A 14252-nucleotide genomic window follows, 5' to 3' on the forward strand; every position below is an offset into this window, starting at 1 on the left:
GGGGGGGGGGGGCTCAAATCCTATGTCACTATGTTACACATTCCACTGTAAGGTCCACTTGGTTGAGTATCTACCTCATCATCAATCTCAACTTCCTGGACATTTCATCAATTGCTGTCACCATTGCTTTGCATGGATCTCAGTATTACCTAGTAGTGGGTCATATTTAATCTTTTCCCTAAAACTGCCAAGCCCCCTGCCCTGTACCACTTCATACAAAAATTATTAAAGGGGAGGTCCTTTCAGGGTCTCTGCAGGAAGCTGTCCAGCTGCGGGACAATGTAATTTTTGTAGTGTCCATCGATGAAACCCTTCCCGCTGTTGTGAATGAACCAGCAGAACACATTGGACCCGTACTTCCGGTTCTTTCTATAGTCCTTCTGCCAGCCCCTGTTTGACACAAATACAGTAAAAGAAAGTTTCAGATCAATATGACAAGAGAAACTTCTTTTATGTGAAGTATGTTGTTTCTTTGATGACCTATTCATTGTGTTAAAGATTATATATTGTGTGTTGTACCTGAATTGTTTGGGTAAAGCTTGGGTAAAGTTTAATATTGTTTGTTCAATTCCCATGGTTCCAGAGCCCAGAAGTGTTTTACAGAACCTTTTTTTTAAACAACCTCATCTGGAATAAGCTGTCATAACTTTGCATTACTCACAGGAACCTGCATGGTACATTTGTAGCCTGACATCTGTAGTCATACCTTCTCTTTTAAATTACCTAATAGGAAATTTATGTGTAAAGTTATAGATTATTATGGATGCTAATACTGCACCTGCACTAGGTTTGTAAAATCATACATTGTAAACAGGGCTGGGTTCATTGTTTCTGGGGGCCCCATAGTGACTGTTTGTGGCCTGGGGGGGTGGTAGCTTGAGTAGTGGTAAATGCTGAGGGGGGGGGGGGGTGGTTGCCACATGTTAATATCATACCTAGTAACAGATAGTTTGTTCCCTTTCACTTCCATGGTAGCTTCCATCTTCATTGGGTCAGTTCCCTTGTGGATCTCGTGCACCTTAACAGTGGGTTCTATAATGAACTGACCTGAAGTCAGGGACAATAGGTGCAAGTCAGTTAGATTAACTATCCCAGGATGACTGTGTAACCAAGAGACTCAATTGAACCTGTTCTCCTGGGCTTCTCTGTTGTTTTGCAGACAGGAGGATTTTAATTGTGGTTCTGAGTCTAATTTCTATGCCTGGAATGATTCTCAGATGGTTTGGGTTGAAGGTCACAGCTGGAACCAGGTTCAAATCTGGACTGATAGTGAAGCATTACTTCACCCTGACCTACCGATGAGGCCGTGGACAAGCGGGGAGAACGCATTGTCGTCGGGGGTGTAAAACCCCAGGAAGTCCACGTTGAAGGGGTGCTTCTTCCACACGCGGTGCAGCACGACCATGAAGGATATGTTGTCTCTTAGGATCACGTTCACCTTAGCGTCCTTCATGACGGAGATTTTCACTCTGAGTTGGGAGCAAGCAAAGAGAGGTTTCAGGTTCAAACAACAAGCTGGTTATAGTTGCCGTTAAATTCGATATCAAAGCTAACTTAGGGCATTTTTCCACTTCTACCTAAAAGGGATCCATACCTGAACTGAACCACGAACACACAGTTTTTCCATTGTAAATTATGCGAGCCGTATCTGACCTGTACCTGTGCTGACATGGTCCTGTTTAGCAGAGGGGCTAAAAGTGTGACTAAACTTGTTACATCACCAACATCTGATTGAAAAGCATGGAAAATGTTATAAGTAAAATAAAAAAAGAAATGCAGAGAAATGAAAGAACCAGTGATCTGCATCAATATGCATGGATTAGCAGTGTTACACATTGTGCTGTATTGATCCATGCCCAATAACTCAGAACTTAAAAAATTCTAACCTCCTATTTGAAAAAATACTGTAGAACAGCTGAACGGAATGGATAACGCAAATTTACACAAGCAAATGTTAATTTCATTAGTGTTTGATGCTAACATGACGGCAATTCTCACAGGTGTGCTAGTGAAAAATAGCATATCGTAAATCATGATGTACACCGAGTGAACAGTAAACAAGCGTCTTTTCAATTTTACATTACTGTCACTCCCCCAGTAACGCCTTTATCGCGCCGACCCTTCTGCAGTGGAAAAATCAAAGTGAGGTGGAACCTCACTGTAACTAGTGTCTCTTCTCAGTACAGGTTGGATACGGCCTGGTTCCTGTATGCCAGTGGAAAAGCGCCGTTATAGAATTTGTGTGATTTAAATATAAGCTGTAACCCACTGATCAGATAAAACAATAACAGCCAAACATTCATGCCCATAAGCAATGACATAGAAGACAGTTTGATATTATGGGGGACACAACTTAATCATATAAAAGCAAAGGTCTATTTATAGTGGGGACGAATTAAGCCAAAATAAATATACCCCCACCCATACAGTTTGATTATGTGTCCTGCTGCCTTGTGCCCTATGTTGCCTGTTATAAGGCAATGCCAAGTCTCATATCTGTACGGAAAACTTACAATCACTAAGAAGCTCTCCTTTTGACTCAGTTATCTGGCACTTTTATCCAAAGTCACTGCTGCTAAAATCCTCGCCAATCCGCAGACATACCCGCTGAATGTGGCATTGGTGGCTGAAGCCCAGGAGATGCCATGGTTATCCTCCCCATCAATCACTGTAATCTGTTCGGTGCTGACGTCCACCCTCACCCCCAGGGGGCGGTAGTAGATGCTGATGGTGCCAAAGTATGTGTTCAGCTTGTTGTCCTTCATCTGCTTTCCTGCTATGAGCTTGCCGTTCACCACGACACCTTGTATGTGCATCATCATAATGTAGCATTAATATATTAATATTTATGAAGATTACTAGAAGGCATGATAGGATTTTCAGTCACACGCATCAGATAATTTCCCTTCATGTTACAGCAAGGGAAAGGATTATAATAGATTAGGATGTATAACTAACACAAAGAGGCAGCATCTTTCTACCTAATCCAGGATCAGATACTAGGTTGAGGATGTCTCCCGGCTCAGAGTCGATGTTGAAGCAGATGTCTAGCTGGGCCTTGGGCAGATAGACTGTGAAGTGAGGGTCGTTTTCGACTGTGCAGAGGGAGTGAGAGATGGTCATTAGTGCTGTGGATTTAGGAGGAATCTCCTCTCGGCTCAAGCGTAGCCAGGGCCTGGGGTTTCTAAACAGGGTTTGGCTGGGTAGGGAGAGAGACTGTGGGAAGGGACAGGGACAGAGAAGTCAAACTGCCACCAGTGGCCACCAGGGGGCCCCCTCATCTACTCAGCTTGTCAGAATGGGAAGGAACATGACAAATTGCAAATACATAAATGAAATTTTATTTAGGGCTCTGAAAAGGGTTGGGGCAGCCCTGGTCAGACTGACAGGAGCTGCTGAGTTCATCCCAGCGGTGACATACCTATGTTCACTTGGAGGATTTCGGTCCTCGTGGCAGCTGGCGTGGGCCCGGGGGTCGGCAGGGTCCAGGGTGGAACGCCATGGACCATTGTCACCTTCCCATTGGAAACAGGACCTGATGTTTGAACAATTTTGAATGCTTTGAATGTCAAAGGCCACAACACATAAAACATTGGCTTTCTTATTGATAGTTAATGGAGGAGTACTACAACAGGGAAAATCAGTATGTCTGCTTAAATGTTGCCCTATTCTGCACTACTCAATAAAGACATTGGGTGGCTCAGTGAGTATCACTGTAGCCTCACAACTTCTGGGTTGTGATTTGAACATCATCCCTGTCTGTAAAGTTTGCATGATCTCTCTATGTTCCAACGGGTTTGCAAGAGCATTTGGGTTTGGCGAGTTAATATCTCTATGCATCTTAGTTTATATGCACACTGTGTTAGACTGGCCTCCCATCTAAGGTATCTTATGCTACCTGGGATAGGATCCAGACTCATTGTGACCCTATATTGGATAAACAAATTTATCAATTTATTTATTTAAGAATAAATTATACATCAACATTTTTGGTCAGGCACCTAGGCAGCAGCCTTGCTTGGGGTCCTTGGGGGAATCGGCGAGTAGCCTCTCATCCCCCCCCTCACTCTCCACCAGCATAGCGGTGAGCGGTGTCACAAACTGGTGCTCGGTTGCCAGTTTCACGATCTTCTCTGTGATCTTCCTCTTCTTGGTCGCAGTGGAAGCCAGAGACCTGAGTGGACAAACCGGACGGTCAGCAGAAGCATGTGGTTCACGGCGCTTAAGCGTTAAGTGATTTTCCAGGCATTTAAAGGAATAGTTGGTTCATATAAAAAACAATGGATAATAATAGTGATTCAAAGCGGCCCCCTCATCTGTCTTGTTCACACTTAGGACTTACGCAGTCATGCACCCAGTCACCCTAACCCTAAATGTCCCTGTGGCCTGTGACACCCACCGGTCAGCCAGTAGTTGGTTGATGACGAGGTAGGCCCACATTTGCTTGCTGAACCCGGCAAAGGTGTGAGGCTGCAGAATGAGATCACGGTCCAGCACTTCACAGTCTGCCTTTGTTGTTATCTGAAGGTCCTGTTTGGCCTGGGGAGTGACAGAAATATGCATTAATTGCAAGTCATCCATTATAACTTAGCAGGGGAACACAGGTGTGTGTATTTATTGTGCATTCTTCCATATGAGCTTTAGAAGGAAAGTGCGAGCTCATGACTTGTGTACAGAATGCACTGTTCAGTCATCAAAAGTCCCTTAATAGCAGCAGACCTTAAAGACTTTCATCTAATATGGTTTAGACGTCGGTAGCGTGCTCACCGCGGAGGCCGTGATCATGGCCTCCAGCACGTTGGAGTCGCATGAGGCCACCTTGCCGGCCACCACGATCTCGGAGCCTTTGAAGAACTTGTCGAAACGACTCTCGGTCACATCGGAAAGTGAGTCCTTGAGGGACTGGAAGATGATGTTTCTCAGGAGAGGTGAAGACAGCTCGTTGTAGAAGCTCTGGGGGACAGGGAGATTTAGGATCAGTGAATGAGTGAGTGGGTAGATCTGATGGGGTGGGGGGGGGGGGGTGAAGCACTCTGGGAGACTCTGCGCTGCAAAGGTGTATTTGCATGTCGGTGTTCATTTTTGAATATTTCACTAATGCTGTTATTAGCAGATTGTTGCATATACAGTGTCGCAGAAAGTCTTGTGCTTGCTTAATTCTGTAAAAATTTTGCAAAGTTGCAAAGTCCTTTGACAAGCAATGTTCAACATATCTGTACATACCTTCTGCTCAGACATTTTCTTTTTATTAAAGTCTCATTATTTTTTGACTCACTCATTCAGTTTTGTTCTTCCCATTCTGCTGTTATTTGCAATTGGGGTCAGAGGCTTCCAAAGGGGCAGTGAACACAAATGTTTGTGTTATTACAAAGGTGTTACTAAGTAAAAAGCACCCAATCAGACTGCTTGTCAATGAACTTTTTAACTCAGCACAGCTGTTTTAGATCTATAATTTGGCTTTCAATTTATTTCTAAGGACGCTTCTCTACTCACAAACGAGATATGTTTCCGAACGGCCGTTCGTGACTTGAAATGTTTGTAAGTCGTTATTCAGCATCATTTTAAGGGTGCTCAAATCTGCATGCATAAGTAAGTATGATATAATGTCAATGCATGTTGTCTTATCCTAAAACACATTACTAAGGATACAGAAAACACAAATAATCTCAAGAAAGCACGTCTTACTGATCTGCAAGTACAAAGAACTGGGATGCTGGGAGTTCGCACGCTACGCTGCTGCGTGGTGGGAGTAGCGGCCAGAAGTCATATTAGGCGGAATTGGCGCAGAACAAAATTTGATGTTGCGGGAGCCCAACGAACACAATCTGGACTTACAGTCCTCTTCGTTCATAAGTCTAAAAGTTTGTACGTTGAAAGTTCGTAAGTAGAGGAGTGTCTGTATTTGAAAATGAATGTTTTACTTAAAACTACTGATTGTTTCTAACATGATATACATTTGTTATAAACAAATGAATAAAATAATAATTTTTGTTATAAAACCGGTAAATTTGCTATATTTTCACTAAAGTACGCAAGCATCCCCAGACATTCTGTGAGTACTGCATAAACTTGTAAAAACTGTACATGAAATCAGCATTTCCTAGCTGTCTTAAATGTTACATTTCAAACAAAATCAGAAGATCAAATTAAATTGTGTCATAACAAATGTATTATAATCAACGTGTGCAAAGACATGACAAAGTTTTGAAGTGTGTTATTGTTATTAGGAATAAAATTAATAATATGGTGTTAATTACTATTTAATTTCCAATTAAAAGTATGACTGCTTATAGCCCTTGAACAGTCTGGTAGAGGGGGAATAATTATAGAATGAAATATGTTCTGCTTTGCTGAAGCATGAAAATGACTGCAAGTCATCAAATAACCTGTCTACAGCAACACATTAGATTAATATCCCAGAGGTGCCTCATATTATGCCTTATATGGCCAGCATGTTGCGATATAGACACAGTGCATCATTTCTAGAGGTAGGAGAAATGCTGAAGGGAGGATCTAGTCTAGAGGTGGTAAAGCAAGTCTACGGTACCCGCATCTGCTCTGTGGCCCCCTGTGTGGCGTGGACCCTGCGGGCCACGCCTCGATTCTCCATGGCGATGCGCTCCAGGAAGTCAAAGTCCACATCAAAGCCAATCCCCAGGGAGAAGAGGGAGAACTGCTCACGCATGTAGCGCTTGACATTCCTCTGGATGGCCTTCAGCTTGATCTCACCTGGGAGATGGGGTAGACAGCAGGGGAGAGGGGGAACAGAGTTTCACTGGAAGTTACGTTGCTGGAGGGGGCGTGTATGGACGGATGGATGGAGGGATGGATGGATACAGCAGCACAAAACATATTTAGACGTGCCTGCTCATTTCAGGTCCACCCCTGACCCCCCCATAAACCACATCTGGGAGAGCCCAGTGGTGTCTGCAGGCTTGGATGGTCATGATGATGTGAGGAGAAGACACTGGGAGTGTGGCAACGACATACCCACTGTGGGGTCGCCGTCAGAAACCAGGATGATCATGGAAACAGAGCGGTGGTCGATAAGGCCCTCGTTGGACGCCCTAATCAGCATGTGGATGGCCCTCAGGAGCGCCTCGTTAATGTTGGTTCCTGTTATGACAGACATCATATCTCTATAGCACTGAAATACAGATGATTATTCCCTCATTTTCCTACAGCTCTCTCTCTCTCCTCCACCCAAAAAATGCAGATGATTATTCCATCATTCTTTCTTTCTTCCACCCAAAGTCACAAGATCATCCTGATCAGGTATTCAGCATCTTGGCCAACGTTTCTCACTCTTTCACACACACACACACACACACACACACACACACACACACACACACACACTCACCCCCATTGGGCTTGATGGCCTGGATATACTTCTTGGCTTCAGCCACCTGGATGCTGCTGCCGGGAACCAGGTCTTCGCTCCAGCATCGGACATTGTGGTTGAAATCAATGATGCTGAAATAGTCGTCCATTGTGAGATCATCAAGGATGGTCTGCATGGCTTCCACCATCTGGGACAGAGGCAGTGAGGGGATACAGAGGAACTTACCGTATCAAATTTTATGATGATAATTATACTATTGCTATCACTACTACTAATGATAGTAATTAGTATATTTTTTTAGTCTGTAGTGGACTTGACACAGCTTGCTTTTAACAGAATTAAACAAATTTAGCTATTGGTCCAATTGATTATATTTCAAGGATCACAGTCCTCTAAACCACAGCTTGCCAACAAAAAAAAACGTCACCAGATGGCAGTATTGCATCAAATTTGAGGTGACGTGCACTGGAGGGCGACACAGAACTGGTATTTCACTAAGTGCTGTGAAAGCCTGACCTGCCTCATCTTCAGGCCCCACATGGAGCCGCTCACATCGATGACAAACACGATGTTCTTGGGGAGAGGGTCAAGCTTCTCCGGGGCGAAGAATTGTACAAAATGCCCATCTGAGACCTTGGAGAGAGATTCACAAGCAGCTAGTGCTGTAGCTGCGTGTTTCATGCTTATATGCTTATAGGTAAATGAAATGCTGTTCGTGCACTTTTATTCAGCGCGACTCGTTTAATTATTGTACCTGCAGCTCCATCGCATCGCCATCCCTGTTCACGTCGTATTTGACGGTGAAGACCCCGTTCACAGCTGTGGAGCTGCAGTTTCTGCACCTCCTCTGCTGTTCCAGTGTGGGCCGGAAGACCACGTGCGCCTGGAGACATGGAGTTCATTACTCCCGCCCATACTTATACGCTCCATATCCTCCAATCAGATGGCTACAATCCCTAATGATAATTCCAGGTATTTCTCCATCTGCATGCTTGACCGTACTTGTGTACCCGGTTTACTTCATCTTCCATTGCCAAAGACTAGTTCCAGTACTCAAGAATAGAAGTACAGCGGACAGTACAGATACCCCAAGTATCAAGGATGCATCGGTTGCATCCTCGCTAAACAAGTCCTATCCCATAATTCATTGCGCCCCAAGTTCATTCTTGACAGGCAAGTTAGCAAGTCTGGTCTTGCCAAGACCACAGGTACGATCTTCACGTTCTTGGTACTGAGAAACACCCTCAGCCTGTCTGTCTGTATGATCAGTTGACTGTAGAGGGTACTTCTCTACAGGCAGTTATCCTGTTAACCTTTGCACTGTTAGGAAATGTATAACCACAGGGCATCCTCACCTTGTTCCCAGTGGTGACCACTTCAGTCAAGCCCTCAAACTGCTCGCCCAGGGTCTGTGGGGTCTCCACAAACGTGATACCTTTGGGTTCGTAGATGTAAACATCTACCTAGAAGCAGAATGTTCATAGCCCAAAGATCAGATGCAGGAAACCACGCTGTTGTTTTGTGATGGCAAAAGGGCTCTCGGTCTGTCTTTCAAGCACTTATCCAGAAAGCGGATTGATTGTAAAGGCTTATTTTCAATTGCGAAAGATACAGCAATATTTGCAAATGTTTTGTTACATGTGGGTTAAGAATTTGCCTCCGTGGCAACAAGGTGACTGGGTCAAATCCCATGGCCAGCTCAGTAATCATATTACCAGAGGAGCCATAAAGTTGGGGGGAGGGGGGACAATTCCAAATGTCTCTGATTGACTGAAGACCTAAAAAAATTTGGGTAAAACTTTACCTAACTTATGTATTAATTACCCACAGACTAAGTCTTAGTGACATACTGATCTCATGTTAATTTAGCATTAATGAATTGTGAAGCATGTTTTGTAAAGCATGTCTCAAACAGTTACTATATTTGTTAATTCTATAAACTTCTGTGAACTACTTAAGGAACTATTGAAGGAGCAAGTAATTTATCATGTATAACACGTTAAATACTAAACTCATATTTGTTTATCATTAATAAATCATGATGCATCTTTCATACAAAGCAGTTAGTTAATTTTGTAAAATTGTGAACTACTGAAGGAACTATTAAAGAACTACTAAGGAACTACTGAAGGAACAAGTAATGAATGACACAAGTGAAATACCAATCTCAATGTTTGTTCATCATTAATGAATCGTGATGCATCTTTTCTCATGTAGCAACTACATTTGTTCATGATTTGTTCATGATTTGTACTTCAGTAGTAAGTGAGTTATTACTGTCTGTGCCCCGTCAAGTGTTACCATTTAAACACATAATGAATTTTGAATAAGCGGACCTGTATCTGGTATTATTATTTAAAAGGAATATATTTTGACATGGGAACGTGTGGTGGCTCAATGTGTTGTGTTGTGTAGAGTTGGGGGTCATTTCCTGACCCTGCCTCAGTATGGAGCTGGCTAGTTTTATTTGTGTCTAGCAAGGTTTCCTTCCATAGTCTCCAAAAAACATATTCAATCTATGTGACGTTGAACAGGCCCAAAACTCAGCAGCACGCCCTGCAGGATAAGCATTAGGTACAGAAGAGGAATGGAAGAATGTGTTTTGGACTCCAACCTGCAGGTCGGGCACCAGTCGGCCTGGCTGTAGGTGAAGAGTGTGTTCATAGGAACCCAGCTTTCTGGGTATCATTTCCTGGTAGTGCAGCTCGAACTCGATTTGGCTGCCTGGAGGGACGTACACCTCCGTCTTAAACACCTCCATGTCCTGCATGCTCGACCTGAAATGGAGACATTGTCAAGAAAGATAGGGGCTTGTCAAATCAACCAATGGCAGCCCATGCAGGAACCACCATTCTAAGATATTGCCAGTCATAATGTTAATCATATTAAGTGCATAAAATAGCACATAAATTTCCTAACAATGCCAACATCAATGTGATACATTTTGAAGGTGCTTCACTTGATCAGAATCATGCTGTGAGAGTTTAGACATGGATGTGACTCATTCAGAATACAAACAGCATCAGATGAGTCGTATGATTCAGTGCATTGCATTCTGGGTAATACCTGACTATGGCAGCCGCCTTGCCTTGAGCCCTGGCTTGGATGTAGCGATTCCTGGCTTTCGTCTTCTCCATCACTGAGCCCATATATGTCACCTCATTTACGTTCCTGCAATACACTCATACAAAGGTGCATTTGTACTATAAAGAATATACAGCAGGTCCTTACAAATGTGATATATACATAATGATCTTTATGTACATTTCAGGTAAGCATTTATTTATTTATTAGAGCATATATGCGGCCCAGAGGAGATGGCAGTGCATTGCAGGAAACACAGATTCATAATTTACATTATTTTGGATTGTTTTTTCAAAGAGAGGGAGGATAATGGATTAGGACTGGGTCTCACATGGTGAAGTTGGTGATGAATCCTCGTTTGGGGATCTGTGTGCTGAAGGCCACACTTTGGCCATCCTTAGCTAAGTTGCTCACCACGCTCGTGACTGTGGTGTGGGCAAAACGCAATGTAATTCGGCTCTCCACCTTGTAGCTGCGGACCACAATGCCCCTGTCTACTTCGGCCTATAGTCACAACACAGTAACAGCAATGTGATTGGTCAGATAGCACAGGTATGCACCAATAAGATGAGGACTACAGTGACAGGGATAACAAGTACCAATACAGAGTATGATCACAGGGGTAGCCGTATTTGAACATTTTTGTCCCCTATCATGGTTGCATTCTGGAGATCAGTCTAAGGTCTTAGTCACAGTAAAAATCACAGAAAAAGTTTTACAACACATTTTAGTTTAATGTGTCTGATACTCAAAAGACATCATCAGAAGTTGCGACCATGGTGACAATCTGCATGGTTTAATCTCGTTTTAGTCTGGGATGAAGGTGACTACAGATGATTTTGGGATATTGTTTCACATAAAACAATTAACAAATAAAAATTAATAAGTTAAAAAATGTATTAAAGGCCCAAAACAATTCCAAGAATGGAGGGAATATGAACTCTGCAAAGTCAATGACCTGCCTGCCATTCTGATCTGTTTAAACATGGACATCGATTTGTAGATTAGACGGCTGGATGCTCACTGTGACTGCAGATCAAATAGACAGGCGGTGTACCTCAGAATCGCCAATGCCTTCCTCATCCTCGCCCACACTCCTCTGAAAAAGAAATACCATTACTTTGAGGTAATAAATTATTTCCTTATATGCTAGTATGCTATTTGCATTTGTGCTCATACACAGATATACAGCTACACACACACACACACACACATATTTGTAATTATGTCTTTGTGAGGACTCTCCATTCATTTCTATGGGAAAACCATGATGACCTTAATCCCTACCCAGCCCTAACTTTAACCATAACAAAATACGAGACTTTTGGCAAGTTTAGTTTTTCAATTGCATACACAGGTCTTTGTGGGGAACTGAGAAATGGTCCCCACAATGTAAAAAAGGCAGGTTTTTATCACATTGTAGGTACATTTGGTCACCATAATGTAATATAAGCATAATCCACACACACACACAGTTCATATATTTCTGTCATTTTGGGGACTTTCCATTCATTTCTATGGGTATAATTCTAATCCCAACAATGACAACCTTAATCCCAAACCAGCCCTAACCTTAACCATAAATAATCAAAGAAAATACAAGACTTTTGTCATTTTTAATTTTTGATTGCATACACAGATTTTCATAAATTTGAGGTCTATATAGTGGTAGACTGAAAAATGTCTCCACAAGCTAAAAAGCAAAGTTTTTTGCCACATGGTGAGGACATTTGGTTCCCACAAGGTGGTAAATACAACACCCCCCCCCCCCACACACACACACACATACATATTCAGAAGTAATTTTCCAGATTAGATTTTCCATATTTATCATATGTTTAGAATTATTGAATTGTCCAAATGTTGAAAATGTTAATGTTGAAATAACAGTACTTCCCTTAAAAATGTGTATGTACAAGCCAATTTAACATATATTGAACATATATGTATTATTTTCAAAACAACTTTGGAAAAAAGAGTCGTATCGAATAGAATCAAGAATGACCCAAGTACTCACCCTGAATTTAGCGCTTTGATGTTCACCAGGGTCTTCCTACAAGAGCAAATATGCGGAGTTTAGCAGAAGGTCACAGACATTCTGATAAATTTCATCCAAATGGCCATGCAGTACCATGGCTACTAATAAAAGCTGCTCACATCTCGCAGATGCTCCGTCGAATGTTGACCACCGTACATGAAGATGAAGGCTTCAGCCCCGAGAGCGAGGAGCAGAAGCAAGAGCAGCAGAAGCGGCCTCATGGTGATGGGCCAGCGGCTGTAGGCACCGGGGCGATTCCAGAGAGCTTCAGTGGAAGCGCACAGAGACAGTGCACAATGAACCTGAGGCTCAAGGGTCAGAATCTATTGCGGCTGGACTGACTTTCAGCGCAGGTCAATATTTGTGTTTAGCATATCCTGGGGAGCAGGGGGAAAAATGCTGCATTTCGACCTGCAAACATTCTATATTTGATCCAATGAGTCTTGTGTAAATAAAGCTGGAAGTTTTATACATGTAGGAGCATTTATGCATGTGATTAACACAAAAATAAGTCACTTGCAATGTTTAACATCCTTTATCTGCTCCTACAGTAAGTAGAAACATGAAGATTTTCCCCGTGTTACTTTAAAATAACTGTGACAATACATTATTGAATATAGGAACCCCACACCTAGGGGTCACCAGTCCAGGGGAGGCTTTCCAGAAAGGTTGGTAATGCTAAGTAGTTTGTTGTCTCATACTTAAGATCGATCGTTAATTAGCACGCATTTCCAGAAACCTTTTTATTAGTTGTTAATAGTTGAATTAGTTGTTCGTTAATTTACGAGCGCTCCGACCCACTTGTTATTTCTACGTCATTCTTTTTTTGGAGTTTTGTTTGCTGTCCTGTCACACGGACACAGAGAACGGCCAAAATAGATGACAAAAACACTTTAACGGTCTTTTTTGGACAACGTAATAATGCTGATGATATAATAGGAGATTAGTAGGCCTATTGCATATAAAACTATAATGTAAGCTATAAAATAGCGCAAAAGTGGCTAGTTGTTGTAACACCTGTATGCCATTTGAGTACATAACATGGCTGTGCACCATTCACAACTGACTTGAGAACGACCTTAAAAATGAAATTCAATTCATAAATCGGTGCAGAATCTCAATTCGACTTTGAAAATAAGGAAGTAGAATTAAAATGATATTAATTTCGCATAAATTCATATGCATAGCGTAAATGCAGCTTTAACAATACAGTTTAATATTTCAATATGAATTACCCAGCATGTAACCATAAACAGCATACACTGAATCCCGCCAAAACCTCCCACCGCGCGATCATGAATATTTCGTCAGCAAAAAATACCCATAGGCCATGCGTCACTGTTATTCATAATAGTGTCTCCTATACAATAAATAGTGATTTTGTACAATGGTGAAGGAGAATTTCATACAGTCGTGCAATTAACCTTATCACAACCTGATCCATCTGACAACCCACCGAAAGCTACTGCAAGCTCCTCACAAATGGTAACAAACATAAACAGTTAAATATGCAAAGACAATAAATATGTGACCATGGAAAACGACTTAGAGGGCTGATATACACCAAATGCATATTGTTAGAACAGGCTAAAACAGTTACACAATTTTTACCTTACAAACATGCAAATATGAAGTTAGTCACTAGTCAATATATACATCTACCATTTTAGAAGTAAATCTGATATGTAATTATTCATGTGTTGTAAGATTGCATCGAATTGAAATTAATTCAGTTCTTCTTACTGCTGTTCCAATTCAACATGTTACAGGGTGTGGCCAAATCAA

At 42.1% G+C, this 14252-nt stretch overlaps 1 protein-coding gene across 1 annotated transcript in view; it reads right to left on the minus strand.

Annotated features, from left to right (window-relative positions):
- itih2 (inter-alpha-trypsin inhibitor heavy chain 2) overlaps positions 1-14252 on the minus strand; it is an 18212-nt gene continuing 3960 nt past the window's right edge. Inside the window, exons 2-22 of the mRNA XM_023801965.2 lie at positions 12587-12704; positions 12447-12482; positions 11487-11528; positions 10761-10933; positions 10412-10516; positions 9960-10122; positions 8701-8808; positions 8100-8228; positions 7862-7978; positions 7364-7532; positions 6991-7116; positions 6548-6729; positions 4768-4953; positions 4400-4539; positions 4002-4174; positions 3422-3535; positions 2982-3095; positions 2605-2803; positions 1297-1469; positions 936-1047; positions 1-390 (exon numbers count right to left, since the gene is read on the minus strand). Of these exons, the coding sequence (XP_023657733.1) occupies positions 243-390; positions 936-1047; positions 1297-1469; positions 2605-2803; positions 2982-3095; positions 3422-3535; positions 4002-4174; positions 4400-4539; positions 4768-4953; positions 6548-6729; positions 6991-7116; positions 7364-7532; positions 7862-7978; positions 8100-8228; positions 8701-8808; positions 9960-10122; positions 10412-10516; positions 10761-10933; positions 11487-11528; positions 12447-12482; positions 12587-12704 (2827 nt within the window). The 3' untranslated portion in view covers positions 1-242. The remainder of the gene's footprint in view (positions 391-935; positions 1048-1296; positions 1470-2604; positions 2804-2981; positions 3096-3421; positions 3536-4001; positions 4175-4399; positions 4540-4767; positions 4954-6547; positions 6730-6990; positions 7117-7363; positions 7533-7861; positions 7979-8099; positions 8229-8700; positions 8809-9959; positions 10123-10411; positions 10517-10760; positions 10934-11486; positions 11529-12446; positions 12483-12586; positions 12705-14252) is intronic.

The sequence above is a fragment of the Paramormyrops kingsleyae genome, chromosome 3 (genome assembly GCF_048594095.1).
Source record: "Paramormyrops kingsleyae isolate MSU_618 chromosome 3, PKINGS_0.4, whole genome shotgun sequence".
NCBI classification, from domain to species: Eukaryota; Metazoa; Chordata; class Actinopteri; order Osteoglossiformes; family Mormyridae; genus Paramormyrops; species Paramormyrops kingsleyae.